Source organism: Pagrus pagrus (genome assembly GCF_965226575.1).
Source record: "Pagrus pagrus genome assembly, chromosome: 20".
Taxonomy (NCBI): domain Eukaryota; kingdom Metazoa; phylum Chordata; class Actinopteri; order Spariformes; family Sparidae; genus Pagrus; species Pagrus pagrus.
Genome location: NC_140207.1, coordinates 23,745,391 through 23,765,942, shown reverse-complemented (window position 1 = coordinate 23,765,942; position 20,552 = coordinate 23,745,391). Strand labels below are relative to the sequence as shown.

The window sequence follows — 20,552 nt, the reverse complement described above, 5'->3', positions numbered from 1 at the left end:
GTATTCATTTTTATGTGGGCTCTCAAAAATAAGTCTACACTCTTCAGCATTTGTGCTACTAATTGACAAATTTAGAGTGACCAAAGAGCTGTGTGTTTGGCCAGTGAGCCCCAGTGATATCAAAAACATTATCTATTTTCTTTCATTGTTCCTTCACAGTGAGGATTAAGAAATCAGAACCAGAAAGACATTGTGAAAATTAAATGTCAGGTTTAAGCAATATTTAATGAGACGGTGAACATAAAAACATGTATTGATAACAAAATAAAAGTTAAGTAAAGGCTTCAATCTTTCATATCCTTTTCTTCATCTTCTAAGTGGACCACCTGCTTCTCTGCCTTTAGCGGTCTTACTCCTAGAGAGAAAGAAAACATGTTGTCAGCTTTAAATGGAAAAACAATCTCTAGATTAGCTCAACTTATTTGTAAAAGAAAATGAAGGACAATGGCAAAACTTTGCCCAACTATGGAGTGAAGCCACCTAGGTTTTTGATGGAGTTGCTGACCTGGTATGTGTGGAGGAGAGTTGAGGATAGGTGTGTCTTTTCTGCGAGGTTTCTTCTGCTGGTCTTCCCCTTGATTCTCTGAGCATTGAGCATCCTCCTCTTTACCATCCTTCATCTTTGATTTCCCATCCATAAGGTTCTCAGGCACCTCCTGGTCTGTCACACAGCCAGAGGAACTGTTACCAGAATAACTTGTGCACCAACTTCACCACACCATAGAAACAGACTTGTACAGAAGATGGTTCTCTAAAAGGTCATCCAGACCAAGAACGATAACAATAACTAATAGACATTAAACATTTAAAAAAGCATTATAACTCAACTGTATGATGGAGTCCATAACTAGGATAACAGTGGCAAATGATGTTAGGATCAATTTCAGAGCGATTTGCGTGCTCACTGCCACTGTTTACAGAATGTTATCGTTCATCAGTGTGGATGCTCAAATTATTATCATTTGTTATTGTTATAGTCATCATTCTTGGTGTGCACAGCCCTTAACCCTATGCAAATAGTTCAAGGTGTGCAATCTAAAGATTTCTGCCTATAGAATTTCCCTGTCTTCAATAGCGACTGGCTCTTTTTCTTTTGCTCTTAAACACAGAGATGATATGGGGTCTCATTTATAAAATTCTGCAGAGAATCCACACTGAATGTTTGCTAAAATACATTCTCTAAAAAATGTTCTGATTTACAAAACCTGGTGTCTGCCCAACAATATGCAATTTCCTTTTATAAATCTCTAATCAACTTGAAAATGTGCGCACATGGATCAGCCCCTTATGCCGCCCTCTCCACACCCACATACAACCATAAATGGTCATGCAAACCCTTGACCACTATACACTAAGGCAAATGCCTTATGAATGTTATGTTACGCCTCTTTTATGCCTGCTTATAAATGAACCCCCTGAACCTTTTTTAAGGGTGGGTTCATCCAGATGAAAAAAAAAAACCTTTTCCAAAATTCTACATATAAACCAATGATACCTTAAGTGCTTACTCCACAGATGTCACTGTGAAGAACAACAATGTTATTGTGAGAGACAACCACAGGCCACAGCCTTTTGACAGTGCCACCCTTTTGCCAATATTACACTGAGACAACTATTTAGCCTGATCAGATGGGTGGATGTTCAGGTGTTCCATCCTAAACTTTGATAATGTCTGTTGAAATGAAAGTTGAAGTCCTTCTGGCAAAGTTGCAGTTTGCTAGTAAGGATTGTGATTTTCATTTTCTTCCAAAAAGAGGGAGTTTACTGGTGCCAAGAACATCCTTACAAAAATAGAAAAAATTATATTAAGTCATACACAATTATTGATTAAAGCTGTTTTTGTGAACGCCATCACTTTTTGACTTACACATATAAAGTCTATTGTACAGTTCAGTCTAGCAGCTCTTTTGCATTTCTGCCTATTATTTTCTAGTTTTGCACATCACATACAGTGAGTCAAATGATCCAGGGGGGATAAAAGCTAGATTTTGATTATTTGATAATTTTTTACTTTGTGCCATTTACTATGTTACATTTCCAGTAGCACAATGTGTCTGTTGATTAAACAATGTATTATTATTATTTGTATCATTATTGTTGTTGTTGTTGTTGTTGTTATTTTATAAATGACTGAAGTAATCAAGACGTTGAAATGAGCAGACCTCTGTGCTTACATTGCATGCTCTCCTGTATCATCAGTCGATGTTCAGGCTCCAGGGTCGACCTCACACAGCCAGTTGTCATTTCTGAAGTCCTCTGGGCTTTCAACAAAGATCACATAACACACACACACACACATACATTCATTATTCATTAGTGCACACTAACAAAGGATGACGCACTTCGGTGGAGGGGACTGCATCATTGACACATCTGCCTCATGTTTAGATTAAACAGCATCAACACAAGCTCTGCTCAAACCACCACATTTAAACAGCAAATAATCATTGCCTCTTAACTTGTCCAAAAAAAAAAAAAATATTTGTTACAACATTTTGTCAAGTAAGTGCAAGAATTTTGGTCCTAATTTTACTTGCTTTTTCAAATGAGCGAGGATGACTGTAGACATGGCAAATCAAACGAACTCAAGGAAACCAAAGAACTAAAAAGAAACAAAAGTGGTTAAAGATTTGGCTGAAAATAAATATGAGAACAGCAAAGCAGAAGAAAACAAAAGCATACAAAGCTTCAACCAAAAGAGGAATAAAAATAAACTGAAGATGCATGTAAAAAAATTAAAGTGTGTTCTTACCTCAGTGTCAGCAGTGTCTCAGAGACAGAGTGGAGCAGTGTAACTCTGGGCAATGAAGCTTGGAGGAGGAGCATCCTCTCTTTACTGCATACGTTATCTGCCACAGACACCCCCTGCCCATCTGGACAAACTGCTGAAGCTAGAATTACAATTGACTGAGATGGAGAGGGAGTGTTTATTCAACGCTTAGTGTAGTGTTTCCTTAAAATTATACAACCAACATCACATAGTGATGTTGGTTGAATGTAAGTCATATGTTTTCATTTGCTTACAGTATACGTAACATGTTTCTGAGCTGATTATAATACTATAATACTGATTATAATAAAAGGTATAATTGTCATGTAGATAAAATTCATTGTACAGCTGTTTTAACCCTCAAAACATGGCACAAGTCTATTTTACATGAATGTCTAAATGCTAGTACATGAATGCAACCAACTTGAACGGAGGATGGGTCTCAGCCCAGAATAGATCCCATTAAGTTTTGGTGTAGATCTGGAAGAAGGGATCGATCCAGGAATTTTTCTCACTTTCTTTAACATTGTGAGATAGGGTTTTTTCCACATTTCTGTAATTTCTCAGGGAAAAATGCATGGATGTTGATAAAAAAAAATCTGGTGTATTTTTTCCTTCTTTCTTTCTTTCTTTCTTTCTTTCTTTCTTTCTTACCTACATATGTAATATTTTCAGGCAAGTGACCTACATGAGTCTGCTGTTGCAATCTGCTTAAAGGTTTTTCAACAGAGAAAACAAGATGGGAGGAATTAAACCGAAAGTGAATGCTGTCCAGGGTTATTCATGACAAATGCTATATTGTCTGCAAACTGCAATTATAGACAATGTCTCACAGGAAACCTTATATCAGGGGGATGTACAGTTTAATCGTATTCTGCAAAAAAGCTAATTACATTTACCACAGCTTGAGGTATAGAGGAGAATCTGACTGTGCCTGGAGTTTGGAGTTTGGAGTCTGGAGACTTTACTCTGTATGAGTCTGTATTAAAGTCTAATTACTCTGTATGATCTGTATAAAAATAAAAAACACAGTGGGTTTTTTTTTTTATTGACCAGATGCACTATACTGTTCCTGACTTCCTGTCTGGTTCATTCTGCTCTGTGTAGATTGACGCGGCTGCGGTCTGCTTCCGCCCAAAATAGACTAGAGTGGAGAGTCGCTTCTGGGGCACTGCTGAGGCGTGCCCTGGAGCAGCCAGTGGAAACACAAGCATTGTATAGAACAGCCACAATCAGCTCTGGCAGCCATATCGGACATATTGCGCCTGGTGGAATCAAGACCAACATTCCCCAGGGGTGCACAGGTGGGCACAAGCACATTTGCTATTCACCCAATTGAGCACTGGTTGTGAAAATAACAACTGCTCCAGTCAGAAACTAGCAAAGCAGTAGATTTTGCATGCACATCCGTTACTAAAAGGGAGCAACCAAACATTTGGATTTTACCTTTGCCTAGGCCACAGTCTTTAACCTCACTGGACGAGCCACAGACTGCCTCATGTTTACTTTACACTTCCTGGATCCAGAGGAGACGCTGTGCGACCCAGCCTCTCACTCCTGCAGAAGTGAGGATTGCCCCTCAGAAAGCGGCCCGCTGTTCGGCCCTGTTTTTATGGCCCACGTCAACTCTGCTGTTTCCTCCGCTACAACACCGAGAACAGCCACTGTCAGCCCGCTAGCAGAACACTGTAGTGGCCAACAGCATTTATCCACACCGAGGAAACAAGCTTGTTTAACGAGGCAGACAGACACAGGCTGATTTATTGTGTGTATTGTGTTCTTTTTAGCTACAGCATATGTGAGTTTGTGGACCGCTGAGACTGATTTTCTACTGTTTTGCACTTTAAAACATTGTGCTTGTTGTTGCTTCTTTGTGCTCATCACAAGCTGATTTGAGCCTCTCCACTCTAGCTTTGCCATCGTGTGAGCACACAATAAGCCGCATTTCTATCAAGGAACAAGTACAGCAGAAGGGGATTCGAGCCTGAGTCCATTCACCGGCCACTGAGTGATAGAGTATTATGTCCCTCCATGGCCGTTTCCTCCTCCTTGCTGTGCTCCAAGCGTTATCCCCTTTTCTCTTTCTCTTTCTCTGCTAACCCACACGTACACACACACACACACACACACATATGTTCGGGTAAACACACACAATCTCGGAGCGGCTTGTGGAAAATAATCGTTAACCAACCTGCTATAACATCAGGCACGCGTGTCGCAGCACATACACAAAATTCAGAACCTGCCAGATAAAGTCTGTCCCAAACATACCGTGATTAAAGGCATGGTAGGTCAGCAGATGCTGCTCCGCCATTGTTTTGTTCAAGCCTTGCGTGGTCACCTCCACTGATCAGCCCGTGGCGTGACGTGCCCACGTCTGCTATCTTGAACACCCCCATGACGTCATCTCCCAAGAGATAGCGTCGGCCATGTTGGCTCTCCTTCACCACGTCCACCATCTTGGCTCTCTGTTTCTCTCCCCCCTCTCTCTCTGACGCACACACACATTTTTTTTGTTTGTTTCTCTTGTTTTAGTGTTTTTTAGTTTCATTGTTTAGCTGCCGTAGTTGAATGATTGAAGTATAATTGATTATTTATCAATTTGCTAACATTTATAAATTCTATGATATTGTACAGAGCAATTTTTATGTGATTAATCGTGCATATACTTTGTGATAATAGTTGGTTGTGATGGTCAATGCTCGGATTCATTTCCTTCACTGTTCCTTTATTTTTAAATATTTTATAAATCTTCACATTTAAAGTGAATCCCTTCTTTTGAGACTGTTTTTCGGTCTGGTTAATGGCCCCTGATTTCAGGGTTGTGCTCCATAACATTAATCTATATTAATGATTGATATTATTAATTGATACTAATTACTATTAGTAATTATTAATTGCTAATAACCAAACCTGCCCTACCTTTGTACCCCAACATAAATATGCAGTGACATTGTGTATGCAGTGAACAGGAGCAACAGATGGTAATTTCCTTTCAATAGCAGATGAGTTATATAAGCTCTGTTCCTTACAAATAAAACACTTATGATGCTCCAATGAAACCAAAGCCTTTTGAAGTCTCAATGAGGGATTATAGGCCTACTCAGGTAATTGGCACATCCTGCCCTGAAGTGCTGTTCTTCACTTGAGCTATTGTTCCAAACCTCCTCTGCAACACAGCCTTAACATATTTTTTGACTATAAAACTTAGAAAACTTGAACTTACAAAGAACAAAAACATTCTAAGGTTTATTATAGTGGTATTATTCATTTTAAACATTGTGTATTCTCTGAGCAGAGGTGGTATTAACATCTTCATTAAATAACTCAGATTGACAGTCTTGTTTTAGATCCTAAGATGATATATTTTTTAACAAAAGACAGTCTCTTGGAGTCTTTAGTGATGGAAAACATTAGGAAAGTGCAGGTTCGTATTAGTCAGATGAAGTCTGATGCAGCATCCCAGACCCCTGTAACACAGATGATATAAAATTTGTGTAAGAAGCACAAATCCAAAATACAATTTGCAGTCATTATTAGTGTAAACGTAATGACTCCAGACATTATATTTGTGGGTTTGGATTTTAATAATTTACGTTGCTTTTTAAGCTGTAAAATATACTGTGTCATATATAGTTCTATATTTCATTAGCAATAGTTCGACAATATTATTCTAGACTTGTATAATTAAAGGGGCAATGTGTAAGAATTTAAGTTGAAAAAACATTAAATTCAACTCAATGATCAACAGAATGCGCAGTTTTGACATTATGACATTTATGTATTGTGTTGCAGAGATAAAGCGTAACTGCTGCTTCCTGGCTTTGAATGCTTGTGCAGCCCAGGCTACACCCTTTGACAGCCACGCAAACACTATCTGCACCCAGCTGGACAAACGGCACTCATGGGCTTTCATCTCCTGGATTTCAAACTCAATTCATTCTTATGGGGAAATTTTCGAACTTCTGCTACTGCTTTAGCATACGTTCAGTTAGTAGTTATACTACTACTTATTCAACTACTACTACTGCTACTTGTTCTACTACTACTAGTACTTCTACTAATAATACTACTTTACCACTACTTCTACTACTACTACTTTTTGTACTACTACTACTACATCTACTACTACCCTTCTACATGAGGGCTTTTTAGCAGTGTATTGCAATACATTATAGTTTTATGCATTTCAGGCAATTATTCTTCCCTTTTCTATATATTTGGCAACTATTAGCATTCACACTGTATTTTTGCAGGAAATACAAATGTTCTAGTTGTATTATTGATGTATATATTATTTATTTAAACATCTATGAAATACTATATTATGTATTTATTAATTATGTATACATTATACATTATTGTGTAAGCTGTTTTTATAATACCTCAGTTTACATGAACAGCATTAGAAAATGATTACTAGACACATTAATTAACTGTTAGTTCACATTTATCACTGCATCAACTTATGTTAATTAATGTACCCTAATTGTAAAGTGTTAACTCCTACAGTTGCATGTTTGAGCTTCACTGTGTAAAATGATATATGTGTAGAGTTTGACACTGGAGGGATGTCTTTGCATTGCGCTGAAAATGTGAATAGGGGCCTACAAAATTAATAATTAAATAAATTGTAACAAAGCCAATCCTGGTCCAGCTACATTTGAGGGGGATCGTTATGTTGACAGAAAATAGATGAAATTTTGAATCAGGAGTGGTGTGTTAAACAATGTTTAAATTGAAAATCATTGATGTCAAAAACAAGGGTCAAGTGGCTAGAGGTTGGTAAGAGCAGTTGTTGCTAACTCACCTTTTATTCCACTGAGTCTGTGTTCACAGAGTGACGCAAAGACTCCTTCAGCTGGAAAACAGGACACACAACATTCACATTTAGAAATTAGTCAGACTGAACTTACATCTGATCTCATGTAAATGATTAGATTAATGATGTATTTACTGTAGTAGCTGCTATCTAGCATGATACTCTGCATGCACTGCACTGAACTGTGAAACAGGATGTTTCTGTTTTGCAGTTCACCTAAATATTCTAATTAACATTACCTCTGGCTTGCCTATGGCAAAATTGGGACAGTTGATCATAGAAATAAGTCTGTTTTACTTCTCCAATGCTTGTAATCCTTGTCATGGAATACAGAATACAAAAGGGTTATATGCAGAAGTATATTTAACCGGCAGCTAAATAGGGCTGATAGTTGTTTGTCCTGAATCTTTCCTCACTGTATGTCAAAAATGTCTGCTGTGGTTATTGTGTATCGCAGTGCATGCAGTGATCGGTTTTGGCAGGCATATGGACTCTAACCCTAACCCCATTTTGATGGGTGAACATGCTAAAAGCAAGGTCTGCTGCACTTCAAGTTTGACTACCTATAGCCTTATACTCTGCACAGTGACACATCGGCAGAAATAGTGGGAAAAGTAAGGACACTGATTTTCCAGTTAATATAGTTTTCACTTTTAATCAAATAAAAAAAATTAAATGAATGTGGTCAGGCACACTGATGGTGGATTGCTATCTTGAGGCAACAGAAAGTGACTGCACAATAGACCCACAAAAAGCTGGTCTAAAGGACACATTAGATGCATCTACACAGGTGGGTTCACACTGTCCATACACTCTGATTTTATGATTTGAGAGGCTGCTTTCAGTCATTTTAAACATTTCCATGAACACAGTAATTTCACTGTAACAAATATTGTTGCACATTTAATCAGCAAAACTAATAACTGTTGCTATAAACTCTCCAAAGGAAATGAGTTAGGAGTTTTAAATGATCATCTCTTCCTTGTGCGCAAATGCGCATGTTCATGTATAATTTCTGTTGTTGTTGTTGCTGCAGGATCGATGCAGGTTAATATTTTCCTCATTAAGGACATATTTCACCCATCTCATCCTACTTTTTATGACCTATTCTGCCTGATCCATGGACTGTGAATCACACACACACACAGAGGGACTTGCAGTAGTGCTCCTCCTCCTCCTAAGTTACATTTCAGTTATTTTTTTCATATGCAGTCAAACAGAGATGTTGATGGCACAGATGATTGTGAAATGGCAGGGCAGAGGGTCCAGCAGCCGAGGATTACTTCCTTTTCCCTCAGCAAAGATGAGTGCTACTGTTTAATATGTGTCAGGCCCTGGCGCACCTGGCTCTTCAAGGGAATGGAAGATGACACTGCGATTGGTTTGATTTATGATACCACCTTTTTGCGGCGCAGTTTAGCCCCAGCTTATCCGCCGTTTAACTAGCAAAATAGAATTAGGCATGCCCTAAACACACTAGTGCGCTGCACTTTAGACCATGCTCTTTAGACCGTATAAATAGGGCCCAATGTGTTGCAGAGCTACTTCTGGTTCTCCTGACCTGCATAACATATCGACTATGCATTACACTATAAACTAAAAGTGGTGCATATGAACATGAAACACAAATTAAACCAAACAAAATAAGTCATGTAGAGTTCAAAATAATTCCTCTTATTAATTTAGACAAAAATGTATATATTAAAAAAATACAACCAGAACAAGTGCAAGACTTGTACTTTGCAAGTAATGAATGTTGTACAGCTATTTTCGTTCATATTAAGTTACTAGACATTAATTCATTATTACATACAGACATTATTACTTACATGATTATATAATTCTATTACATGATAGGAATCAATACAGTATTAAGCTAGTCATGCTAGTCATGCCAAAACTCAAACAAATAAGCTGGAGAATGCTGAAACATTTGCTTATTTAGCCGTAAATCAGATCAGATTCAAAGCCATTTGACCACTACACCACTTAAACATATACTTTGAAAATAACGCTTACGGTAGCTTTAATCGAATAATTCTTTATTGATTTGTTGATTAATCTATCGACTAATTTATCAAGAATTGTAAAGATAATGATTCTTTAATAACTTTATTACTTTGACAATTCATTTACCAAAAACAAATATCAAAAACTTTTCTAATTAATATTCCAATTTTTTATATTAATCATCTTATCACCATCTTCATCATCTAATTTCCATGTCACTGCTGTGTTATGTCATTTATAATAACAGACCCTCTGTTGAAAATTGCTGGACCACTGAATGTCAAAAACCCATTCCCTGAACTGTATAATGACTATTATTGCTTAAGTAGATTTAAACCTTAAAATGGTTATGGCATGGATCTATTTCAACACAGGAGTAATACATATTTAAGATAATCACTAGCAAATGTATTGTTGCAACAGTGTGGAGCTGGGTAAATAATTAATAATTAATAATTTACAGATTGAAACATCTACCTGTTGCATTTAATTAATCTCTTTATTTTCTCTTCATGACTTTTAAATGAAAATATAAAATAGTCAAATAAGAACATACAGTGATACAAGGTGCAATGTTGAATTAGGGTTGCAAGCAGTGCTGAAATTACATTTAACAAGGGCGTGAAGAGGAAACTGTTGGCTTTGGATATACCTGTAGCAATATGCAGCAAAAGCCACCACTAATATTTATTTGTGTCGGTGGGCCCTCTTTTAGGTGGCTTACATATACATTGCTGCTGCCCAATCATCTGATACAGTGATTAAAGTGATTTCATATGTTACCTTTACCAAGCCACAGTTCTGAACAGTAGTTGGTTTTATGTCATTCTAATTTACTTAAGCCTGGCTCATAGCTGGTAGCTCATGTTCACTTTCAGCTGTCTCAGAAGTCATGTTAAGTTACTGCTGGTGAAAACGTTGGATTTTGCTGCTTAAAGTTAAAGCTATTAATAACTACATTACTGGGGACTTGTCAAATCCCTGCCACACTAGGCTGATGTTCTAAGTCACCATTTACCCTTTTTTTTCATTGTCTGGTCCAACTCTGCTGTGAGGAATGCAGAAGATGTTGGATGAACAGGGACTTCTAATTTATTTTCTGTAGCAGCGAACTCAACACATATCGTTTCAGTAACTATAATACTGCAATTGTGCTTATCCCTCTCTCTCACACCGGGACAGACATACTTCCTATAATTAATCTGCTGGACTGTTTTTTCTGTCTACTTTTCTGTCTTAAGAGCATGCCATGTAAAAAAAAAAGACTTTTCTGTGACTCACTTATTACTCCAACTGTTGTCTGCTTGCTGAGTGTGTATCTCAGAATGGTTGTTTATTCAAAATGTATTAATCTTGAACGTGTGCCATGTCCAAACTGCATTAAATTTGAAACTGCACTTCATTGAGTCCTCAGCAATAAGTGCAAAGTAGATCAGAAGAATGGTTCTTAAGATATGCCAAAGAAAACACAGACGGACGGACAGACAGAGATTCCTTGCTTTATAGATTATTTATACTGTATGCATTAATATCTCCAGAAATGTGAATACATTTATTTATTTATTTTTAAAACAAGATGCCATCTTGTTTTACTATGTTGGTTCAGAGTTATTGATTTAGAAGTCTTTAAGGTAGCAGTCAACAGTAAAGGATTCCTCACTCTTTACGTGTTTGCCTACAGATCATAATGTGATGTTCTTACTCTCTGGAGGATGCCCACTATGTCTAGCTTGTCTGCCTTAGTGGGGGAACAGCTGATGCCCTCGAAGGTGCTCTCTGATTCAGGAGGTGACTGTCTGGCATAGTCCATGTTCCAGGTTATACAGGAGGGCACGTGGCCATTCTGCACATCAGCCGGTGGGGTCCAGGGCAGCAGACAGCACTGAGTGGCAACTGTCTTGTTCCCGGTGGGGCGCAATGATCTGGGTGCCGTTCCAGGTAGAAAGACTCTGAGTTGAGAGCAGAGCAGAGACTGCTCATCCAACAGTCTGTGCATCTTCTAGTCAAAAAGAAAGAATTATAATTAGAAACCTTAGAGAAAAACAATTCATGAGTAACACAGGAATACTGTTTTACTTACATAGGACAGAACAACTGAAAAATAGATGATTGAAAAAGTAATTTTGTCAACAAAAAAACCTAACCTGGCACAGACTTAAAGAACACACAAAATTTCCATCCATTAGCTCTCTTTTAGATTCACTATTCTCAAACTGTGGTACGAGCAGTGGCGGTCCTAGCTTGCATGACGCCCTGGGCAAACCTCACCTTCAGTGCTCTTCAATGTTCTTTAAATTATTATTACCGTAAGTACTGCACCTTATCCTCTTGCACTTCATGTTCCACTGACCTTTATTCCTCGATACCTCAGTATTTTATTTTATCTACGTCAGTATTTTATTTTATTTCATTTTATAGCTACTTAAGCATTTTATTGTACATAGTATTTCATTGTTTTTCTATATTGTATATAGTACTTTATTATTATTATTATTATTATCTATATTTGCCCTTGTATTTTGATTGTATTTGTACTTGAATGTACCCGCTGCTATGATAAAGTTGGTTGATAAAGTTGCCTATCTATCTATCTATTTATCTATCTATCTATAGATGCTTTATTTGGAAGCAATTTGTGATGTGATTGACTTTAGCCTACTAATTGCATTAGTTGTGCACTATTGGATGAATCCCCTGCTTCACCACTCCCCCACACCAGTAGGGAGAGCTGTCCAGAGGTGAACCTATCTAACTTCCACTGGCTCCACTGTGTTGTGTATCTACTCCGTTGCAGCTCTGACAAGGCTTCTATTTCTGCCAGATGCCGGAGCACGAATCATCAATTCAGCCGAATTCAGCACAGAGCAGACAGGAAGTCACACACCAAAACAACAACAAAATCTGGTTAACTTTCATAATAAAACAGTCCGCTAGCACAACAATCTCAAAAAAGAGACAAATCCAAGCTCTTCTTCTAATCCTTCGTTTGGGAACACTTCTTGTTGTTGTGTTTATAACACATACATATAACTGCGGTTGTGATTCCATAACTTTCGTGGGAACCCCTCGGTCTCGCAACTCCAGCTGAATTCCCGGGTAAACTGATGCTGGGTTGTTGGTTGAGAAGCTGTTTCTCCGCTTGTTAGTGTCGTTTCTCTTAGCTACCCTGATCTTCTTTGTCAGTGAGTTTCTGGCCTGCTTGTACAGGGTCCAGTCCCCATTTCTGTAGGCCTCCTCCTTGGCCTGATGCAGCTGCTAGAGTTTAGGTGTAAACCAGGGTTTATTGTTGTTGTATATGCAGAGGGTCTTGGTCTGATAACTGATGTAAGATGTCACAGTGTCACTGAGTTCATTAAGATCTGAGGCTACCACTTCAAAAACACTCCAATCAGTGCAGTCAAAGCAGGCCTGTAACTCCAGTGTTGACTCATCCGTTCATTTCCTCACTGTCCTCACTACAGGCATAGAAGTTTTTAATTTCTGCCTGTAGGTCGGGATGAGATGGAGCAGACCATGATCATTGAGTCCTTAAGCTGCATGAGGTGGGATGTAAACACCGACCAGAGCATACTCAGAGAATAAGAAGGTTTACAGTTTATGGAAAGAGTCTCTAAGTGAGGGCTGCACGACTTCTGGAACAATATGACATCTGTACAACAACCTCTGTTTATGTAGAAGCGGATCTGTGAAAGTACATGTTTTTTGAGTTGAGAAGCAGCAGCTCATCCATCGTATTTGCCAAGGAGTGGACATTCGTCAGGTCTATTGACGGGAGCGCAGAGCGTAATCCCCGCTGCCTCAGCTTGACAAACCCTCCTGCTCACTTCCCCTTCTGTGTCTCTGGCAAATCTCATAGTCCTGCTGGGGGGCCACTGCCATCGGGTAGTGTTGTTGCGATGAGGGGGTGAACTTGGTCCACAACAGTGTTTGGAATGCCACTTGACATGCACCACCCATCCAGCACCCAAGGTTTCCCAGCAGAAAATCGCATTGTGATGAGATGATCAAAGTTATTCACATCACCTGTCAGTGGTTTTAATGTTGTGGCTGATCGGTGTATGATGTCACTTAGTAGTTTTCCATGTAGTAGTTTCACAATAACGCCTCTAAAATTGTGTGTCAGTGAAAAATGCAATATTTTACGATAATTTTAAGCATTAAAATACGTTTTTATAGATATTTTTAGCAAGAAATGTGTGTTTTACTTTGATTTGTTCAGTGAATGTGTTTGGTCTTTAGTTTGTTAGTTATTACATAGATTTATCTAGGTTTCTAGGTTTTTTGTTGTTGCCATTTTGGTTGCTATGGACTCTCTATCACTGAAACAACATAGTCTCCACGTTTTACTCATTGTCTTTGTGTTGTGTAGTTATCTAAGCTTTTATGTCCTTTGTGTTATGTTATGTACCCATTACCTACGATCCTCAGTTACCGAGCCAGTCCTTTTTGCCTTTTGTGTTACAAAATCATAGTTTACTTCAAACTAATTGATTTTATTTATAAAATTGACCATATGGTACCCATATGATGCAAGATGGGTTAAGGGGGCAGTGTGTTGTGGGTTTGCCAGTGTGGGCATGCCATTTCAAATTACAGCCAGTGGGACATAATTTTTATCCAACTGCTCCTGTCTCTGTTGTTAAAAGGAATTTTAGAGCCTGTGATCATAAAATGGGGAGCTGCTTATTGTATTTCCATGAATATGTGGCTGAGGATTTGACAACCTTAAAAGCAATAAATATAGAATAATGTGCAAATGTCAACAATCACATACAAAATTGTATGTTTTGTTTGCTATGTATGTTTTTGACCCAGTAGATTTGGTCACATTTTCAAAAGAACTGTAATAAATTCATTATTGAACCAAACTTCATTTCAACATTTTTGTGATAAAGTAGTATGTATTTCATTCATTCCATCACAGAAAAATCTGAATAATCATTGGAACTTTTGCCATGATATACATGTTCTTTACAGGTATATGGAAACTTTTGACCATGACTGTATGTAGTGTGTCAGGGTCTGTACTGTTCATCCAGAAGTCCATTATGAGTTCTTTAGTTTAAGAGGAGCTCAGGAAAAGATCTGAAGGTCTGAACACCACATTGACAGTATTTGGACTTCATACTTCTAGGCAGTCTTGTGTCCTTACCAAGATGCGTCTTACCACAGTCATCTCATCCATTAACTTAATGATGATGTCGCTGAAATTAGTGGGAGCAGAGTTATGTGTGTATAGAGTTTAGAGGATAGGGCTCAACACACAACCCTGGGGGAGCCGGTGCCGAGTGTAATGGTGGAGGAGAGGTGAGGACCTAGTCAGTTAGTCCAGTAGGGCAGTGAGCCGGAAAGTCCTTGATCCAGTGGCAGCTGGGATGAACAATACAGTATGTCATTAAAGCTGACTGTGCTGTTGCTCATTATTCTAGCCAAATTTTAGTTACTATCTTATCCCATTTAAAAACCTGTAAAATAGAAAAATAAACCAAAACTATTTATAAATTGAAAAAGCATAAAATGTTTTTCATGCAGCGTAAATGTGTTAATTTCACTAAAATTGGTGTTTTTCACAAAACAGTCTGTCCTGATTATGGGTTTGTATTTCTGGTTTCTTGTTTTAATTTGAAATCTTACCTTCATGTGTCTTGTTTTGCTTTTCATTTCCTCCCATTGTTTAATTTCCCGCCCTTTTTCTGTGTCCACCTGTGTCTCATCTGTCATCAGTGTGTGTGTAAGTAGTCTTTATGCTCCCTCTTGTCTTTGTCAGTTCGTTCCTGTGTTACCACCCTGTGTTTCTCACCTGTGTGCCTTCCAGTGTTTTCTAGTGTCTCCCTGTGGTATGTTTTCTGGTTTTTGTTCCTGGCTTTATGTTTCTGTTTAGATTTCTGGTTTGAACTTTGCTTTTGATTTGATCTTGTTGGTTTTTGTTGGATTCTTGTTTTCAAATAATTTCAGCTTTTTGTTAATAAAGCTCATTTTCAGGTCTTAATCCTACCTGCTTCTCATGTGTTTCTGCGTTTGGGTCCTAAACCTTTTCACAAAGTGCAACATAGTCTTGGCATTCATAAATTGGATATGACTGAAAAGCTAAACCTGTTGTGCATTCAGTGAGCCCAATTGTATTCATAAAGATTTTAGTCCTCATTGTATTCATTTCATTGTATATGAAGTTGGTGTTGTTCTACACCAACAAGCTGCCAGAGAGAGGTAGGGGGTCATGTTATGTTTGAAGGTGTATAGCTTCTACAAAAATGTGTGTACCCATTAATTCCAACATATAATGTTGATAAGGCCTAACATTTTCTATATGAACATTGCTGGAGTGAGTTAAGTAAGGAATAATGCCAGATGAGGTGTTGATTATCAGGAGTTAATGGACGACACAGAGGCCTGCACGTTGGACGGTTGCCTCCGCCAACTCCATTAATTCCTGATTACGGACACCTCAAAGGGCATTATACCGCTTATACCATGGTCACTTGCCATGGTCACTTGGTTTGTTTTACAGATTGGATTAAGCAGCAACTCCGTTTCCCAACACCTGAGAGTTTGACTAATAGGTGAAAATGCCAAAGAGCAGCCAAAAGTAGCACTTCCAGCGTTACTTGTAACGGCTCGCCCCGCTTAACGAGCTAAGTAAAGAAAGCCAGAGGCAGAAAAGGCTGCAACGAAGAAGGCTTTGGATAAAACCAGAGGTAAAAGCAGGGTCAACATCAGTTCAGCTTTTGAACGGTGGAGACCACTGAGGGAGCTGAAGGGCCTAAGAAGTGATGCAGAGGTCGCTGTCTTTTTGTTGGACAGGTAATTATTTGTTTTGCTTCGGGGGGATTTGTTATTTTCATGAAATATGTAACGTTAGCCAACTTAGCTACTTTTGTAGCTGGTATTAGCCCAATGCTAACAGTAGCTTCTCTGTCGGTGTAAGCCAGTAACGTTACAGGTCATCGGTACATACTGCTTATCTAACTCACAGGATCTGTGCTTCCTGCACGGAGCATTGAGCGTTTGTACTCGACGCATCTCATGCTGGCCCCTGATTAGGGGGCGCTCGTATTGAAGAGGTTATAGGATATGACACTCGGCTCTCCTCTGCCCTGCTGACTCCTACTGTCAGATGCGGGTTCAAGTTTGTGAGGGCGTGGTTTTGGACGGAGCACTGACGGGAGGGGGAGCAGGGGGTGGAGCTTAGAGGAGGTGCCACTTTCAAATCTTGCTAGCTCTCCAACATTACCAACTATACTGTAGCTTTCACAATGGTAGATAAACTAGTCCACTCAGCTCATTGAATCCTTTAGCTGTTAGCCAGATAGCTAACATTATCCTACAAAGATTCAAGATTCAAAATAAATGCGTACGGTCAACAAACAGTAAATATAATTTCACAGCTTGTTAAACAACAAGACCAGCTAGCTGTGACATGGCAAAAAAAAAAAATAATCAACAAATGACTGGCAAGCTGCAGCCTGAGGTAGAGGTCTTCACAGGTCCAATTTGACGGACCCAAACCCAAATGGACCCGTGAAAATTGTTCCCGGAACCGACTGGCCCAGAGCTATTATTATAAATCTGAGAACACAGAACACATTTTCTCTTGTTTGATTAACGTTATAATTTTGGAGTTTCCATTGTGCTTTGCAGAGCATACCGGTAACAACACGCTATGGCAACTAGATTGTTTAACCATTGTGAACCATTAACCAAAATGTTACGTTAATAAACAATCTTTTTAACTGCTCCGAGTCCTGACCTAGGCTCTAACTTTTGCTTGAACTTTCACCTTTGACGTCATCATCAGAATGACACACAGGCAGCTTGCAGCCTCACATTGGACGGAAGGGGGGAAAAGGGGAGCGCGGGGGTGATTGACAGCTGTGACCGCCAGTCGCCGGGCCCTCTCGGGTACTATATAACCCGGCCTTTCACTATAAGAGCCCCGAGCTCCGAGACAAACTCTCCTGGTTCCGACCCGGCCCGGGAGTCACTTCTTGTAAATGGACCCAAAACCCGAGCCAGGTCAGGTCGGAACCTTGGGTTTTCAGGCTGTCGGGCATTTTCAATTGCGTGCTAGGGGCAGCTGTATGGTAGCATCAAAATCACTATTTTTAAAACACTAAGAAGACTCAACACAACATGAAACTTTGCTCGTAGTATCACCAGGGTCTCTACACATGAACACGAGCATTGAGAACATTGTTTGTGTACACAGAGATTACTAAAAAGAAGGTTTTTGAACAACTCACGTTAGCAGCAGCAGTAGCCGTCCTGCCGGTCAAGATGTGTCGATCCCCGAGTGCGGCGTAACATGGAGGAGAAAGCTCCATGTTACACCGCACTCGGTGATAATGCAATTGAAAATGATTTTGACCAGAAATCTAAAATACAGTAAATCTTAAAAGTGGCTTTTTCATCATAATTATGCTTTTACACGAAGGTTTGACTCGGGTACATAAAAAAAAAAAAAAACTTGGTTGCGTTTTGGCGAGAGTTTCACTTTAAGTAATTTGGCTGTTTAGGGTATATTAACATTGCATGAGTGACTCAAATAAACAAATGTTGATGCCTTCAAGCTTGCTTCACTGTTGATGTATACACCATTAAACAGCCACCGCTGCTGATAAAAATCTATCTGATGTGACTCAGGCACAAATGTTCATGGATGAGGTAATGGTAAAGTTTTAATATTCTGCGATAAGTACACAATTGAACAAAATATATAACAAAGGTCTATTTGTTTTTAGACATTTTAATGCAGAATTTATACATATACTTTTAAGCTCTATCTTTGTTTTCTTATTGAAAGAAGATTATCAGACAGGTACACAACATAACACAAATAACATGTCCCAAAGTCATTGACTCGAACGCGGGCACTACGGAGTCCATAACAACCAGTATCGCAACTACAAAAAAATTTGCATTCTAAAGATTTTCTGGCAAAACCTAGAAAAACTTCAGAATAACTAACAAACTAAAGACCATACACATTCACTGAACAAAGATTATAAATATAAAACATAAATTTTTTGCAAAAAATATTATCAAACATATTTTATTGTATCTTGAAATATTGCATTTTCCACTGATAATGATAATGACTGTTTTTTTGTTTCACAGACCAAAACTAGACAGTCACATGACAGTGTGACACAGGACAATAGAAAAGAATGGGCAGAATAACATGTACTGTAAGTATCTTACAATTTTAGAGTCATTATTGTGAAACTACTAAGTTTTGCACTGTGGACTGATGCAGCTATAACATATTTTGATGTTAGCCTGGGGTGTCCCAAGTTGATGAACCCTCATCATTTTGATCATCCTACTAGCTTCCTCGCGTGTCACCCTCAGGATAAAATGTCAGGCCACTAGGGCACCCATAGAATTTACATTTCAAACTCTCGGCAAAGATCTCAATATTTTTGGTTCACCCCTTTTGTTATTCAGATTGTGATGATAGAATAATGATACACACAGTGATATCACATTAATTGTTTTACCTGCAGTATGTTCATTATAATTATCATTGCCCAAGTTATTATCATATTATATTGTGCTGATTGCATTCAATTTCTTTGATGCATCTTTTCTATTGGGGCTATTCTCCCATCAAATAGGCATGTTGGTGTGACTGAGTGAGTTACCATTTTCAAGCTATCATCATAGTGATGGGCCAGTTCATTCAACTGCATCTCCAGCTCTCCAGCCTCCTCTTTCACTGCTCGCCTCAGCTCCTCTATGTCCCGAACCTTCTCCCTACACACACACACACACACACAAACAACCTTATTTAGTGTTTGCCATGATTTTAGTTGTTTTATGTAAGTAAAAGTAACAAAATGTAACTATGTAAATTATGTAAAATCATTTTGATGATACATTGATTTATCATAGGGTGAATGGTATCTCTGCCTCAGCCACTCTGCCCCCCATCAGTTGTTTCTAATCTTGGTGAGTAGGATCACAGTGCATAGGAGTGTCACTCTGTACTGCATATCCAACACACAGCCCCAGCTATCACTGACTTTGGTGAAACTGGATCAGATTTTATGGAGAAATGTTTTCTGGTTTTTCCCTCTGATGTCTTCTGCCTGTACTCTGTGATTTACAGAGTTTACTGAAAGCAACCAGTAACTGCTGCGTACTGTAATCACATATTAGCTCTATTAGCTGGCTTTCGGAGGAGGTTTACAGGTGCAGGGCCAGAATGGGCACCTGAACCAGAACATGCAATGGAACAGCAGCCAGGCATAATGGCAGAGGTGAAGAGACTAAAGAGGATGTTGGTGGAGGAAGCTAAGATGAGAAAAAGCGAGTGACCAAGCAATGACAATTGTAAATCTAGGTGGCTTTTTGTCTTTGGCAACAGCTTTGCATAGTAAAAAGCTGCACAAAAGAAGCCGTGCTGGACTAGTGAGTTACAGGATATTAGCTGGCTTGCTAAGTTACAGTTTTTCTCAATTGCTAAAACACAATTTCTGAAACCTTGCTCCATTTTCTGAAAACATTAAATACAAAACCTCAGCTTCAAGCACTATTTACAAAACCTCTGTCTCTTGCAAAATGAAACTTTCGCCTCAAAACAGATTTACCTGTGCTCAAAACCAAACACTGCTCTCAAATCATAAACAAAGCGATCAAAATGATATACACGATCAAGTAGTCAGTGAACAATACACCAAAAAATAGAAAACACGATGTTCAAAACATATAGTTCTCAGGGAAAAGTACATTTTTAATCTCAAAACAAATTTCATATTTTTCCGTCATTGTCTTTTGATGAATGAAAACATGTTCTATTATAGTAGCTCAAAATTGATCAGAAATTATACTCTGCTTTGCTCTTTGCAATTGTTTTTGTTTTCTTCCTCCTCCTTGTACCCCTATTTTTACAGTACTGTACCCTGCATCTCACAAACGTGTCCCTTGTTTCTGTGATACTGTTATTCTTGT

General features: G+C 38.6%; 2 protein-coding genes across 5 annotated transcripts in view; both read right to left on the bottom strand.

Annotated features, from left to right (window-relative positions):
• Positions 1 to 206: 206 nt before the first annotated feature.
• On the bottom strand, positions 207 to 4,936 carry ppp1r17 (protein phosphatase 1 regulatory subunit 17). Of its 4 annotated transcripts, none has more exons than XM_084340408.1 (4): positions 2,753 to 4,936; positions 2,163 to 2,261; positions 506 to 661; positions 207 to 355 (listed from the first exon to the last, which is right to left on the bottom strand). In XM_084340408.1, exons 2-4 carry the CDS (start codon positions 2,242 to 2,244, stop codon positions 285 to 287), a joined length of 309 nt encoding a protein of 102 aa, XP_084196534.1. In that variant the 5' UTR covers positions 2,245 to 2,261; positions 2,753 to 4,936; the 3' UTR covers positions 207 to 284. The 4 variants fall into 4 exon arrangements, with proteins under 4 accessions (XP_084196534.1, XP_084196535.1, XP_084196533.1 ...); XM_084340409.1 differs by having other exon boundaries at positions 2,163 to 2,256; XM_084340407.1 differs by lacking the exon at positions 2,753 to 4,936 and having other exon boundaries at positions 2,163 to 2,746.
• Positions 4,937 to 6,006: 1,070 nt separating this feature from the next.
• Positions 6,007 to 20,552, bottom strand: part of itprid1 (ITPR interacting domain containing 1) — a gene marked incomplete at its 5' end in the record, with an annotated part of 54,550 nt that continues 40,004 nt past the window's right edge. Inside the window, 4 exons of the mRNA XM_084341152.1 lie at positions 6,007 to 6,240; positions 7,581 to 7,631; positions 11,305 to 11,601; positions 19,244 to 19,355. Of these exons, the coding sequence (XP_084197278.1) occupies positions 7,584 to 7,631; positions 11,305 to 11,601; positions 19,244 to 19,355 (457 nt within the window). The 3' untranslated portion in view covers positions 6,007 to 6,240; positions 7,581 to 7,583. The remainder of the gene's footprint in view (positions 6,241 to 7,580; positions 7,632 to 11,304; positions 11,602 to 19,243; positions 19,356 to 20,552) is intronic.

Coding starts and splice junctions, on each gene's coding strand:
- ppp1r17 (XM_084340408.1), bottom strand. CDS start 2,244: ATGACAACTGGCTGTGTGAGGTCGACCCTGGAGCCTGAACATCGACTG. Junction 662..2,162: donor CATGCAATGTAAGCACAGAG/GTCTGCTCATTT, acceptor GCTGTGTGACAG/ACCAGGAGGTGCCTGAGAAC. Junction 356..505: donor CTCTCCTCCACACATACCAG/GTCAGCAACTCC, acceptor CTTTCTCTCTAG/GAGTAAGACCGCTAAAGGCA.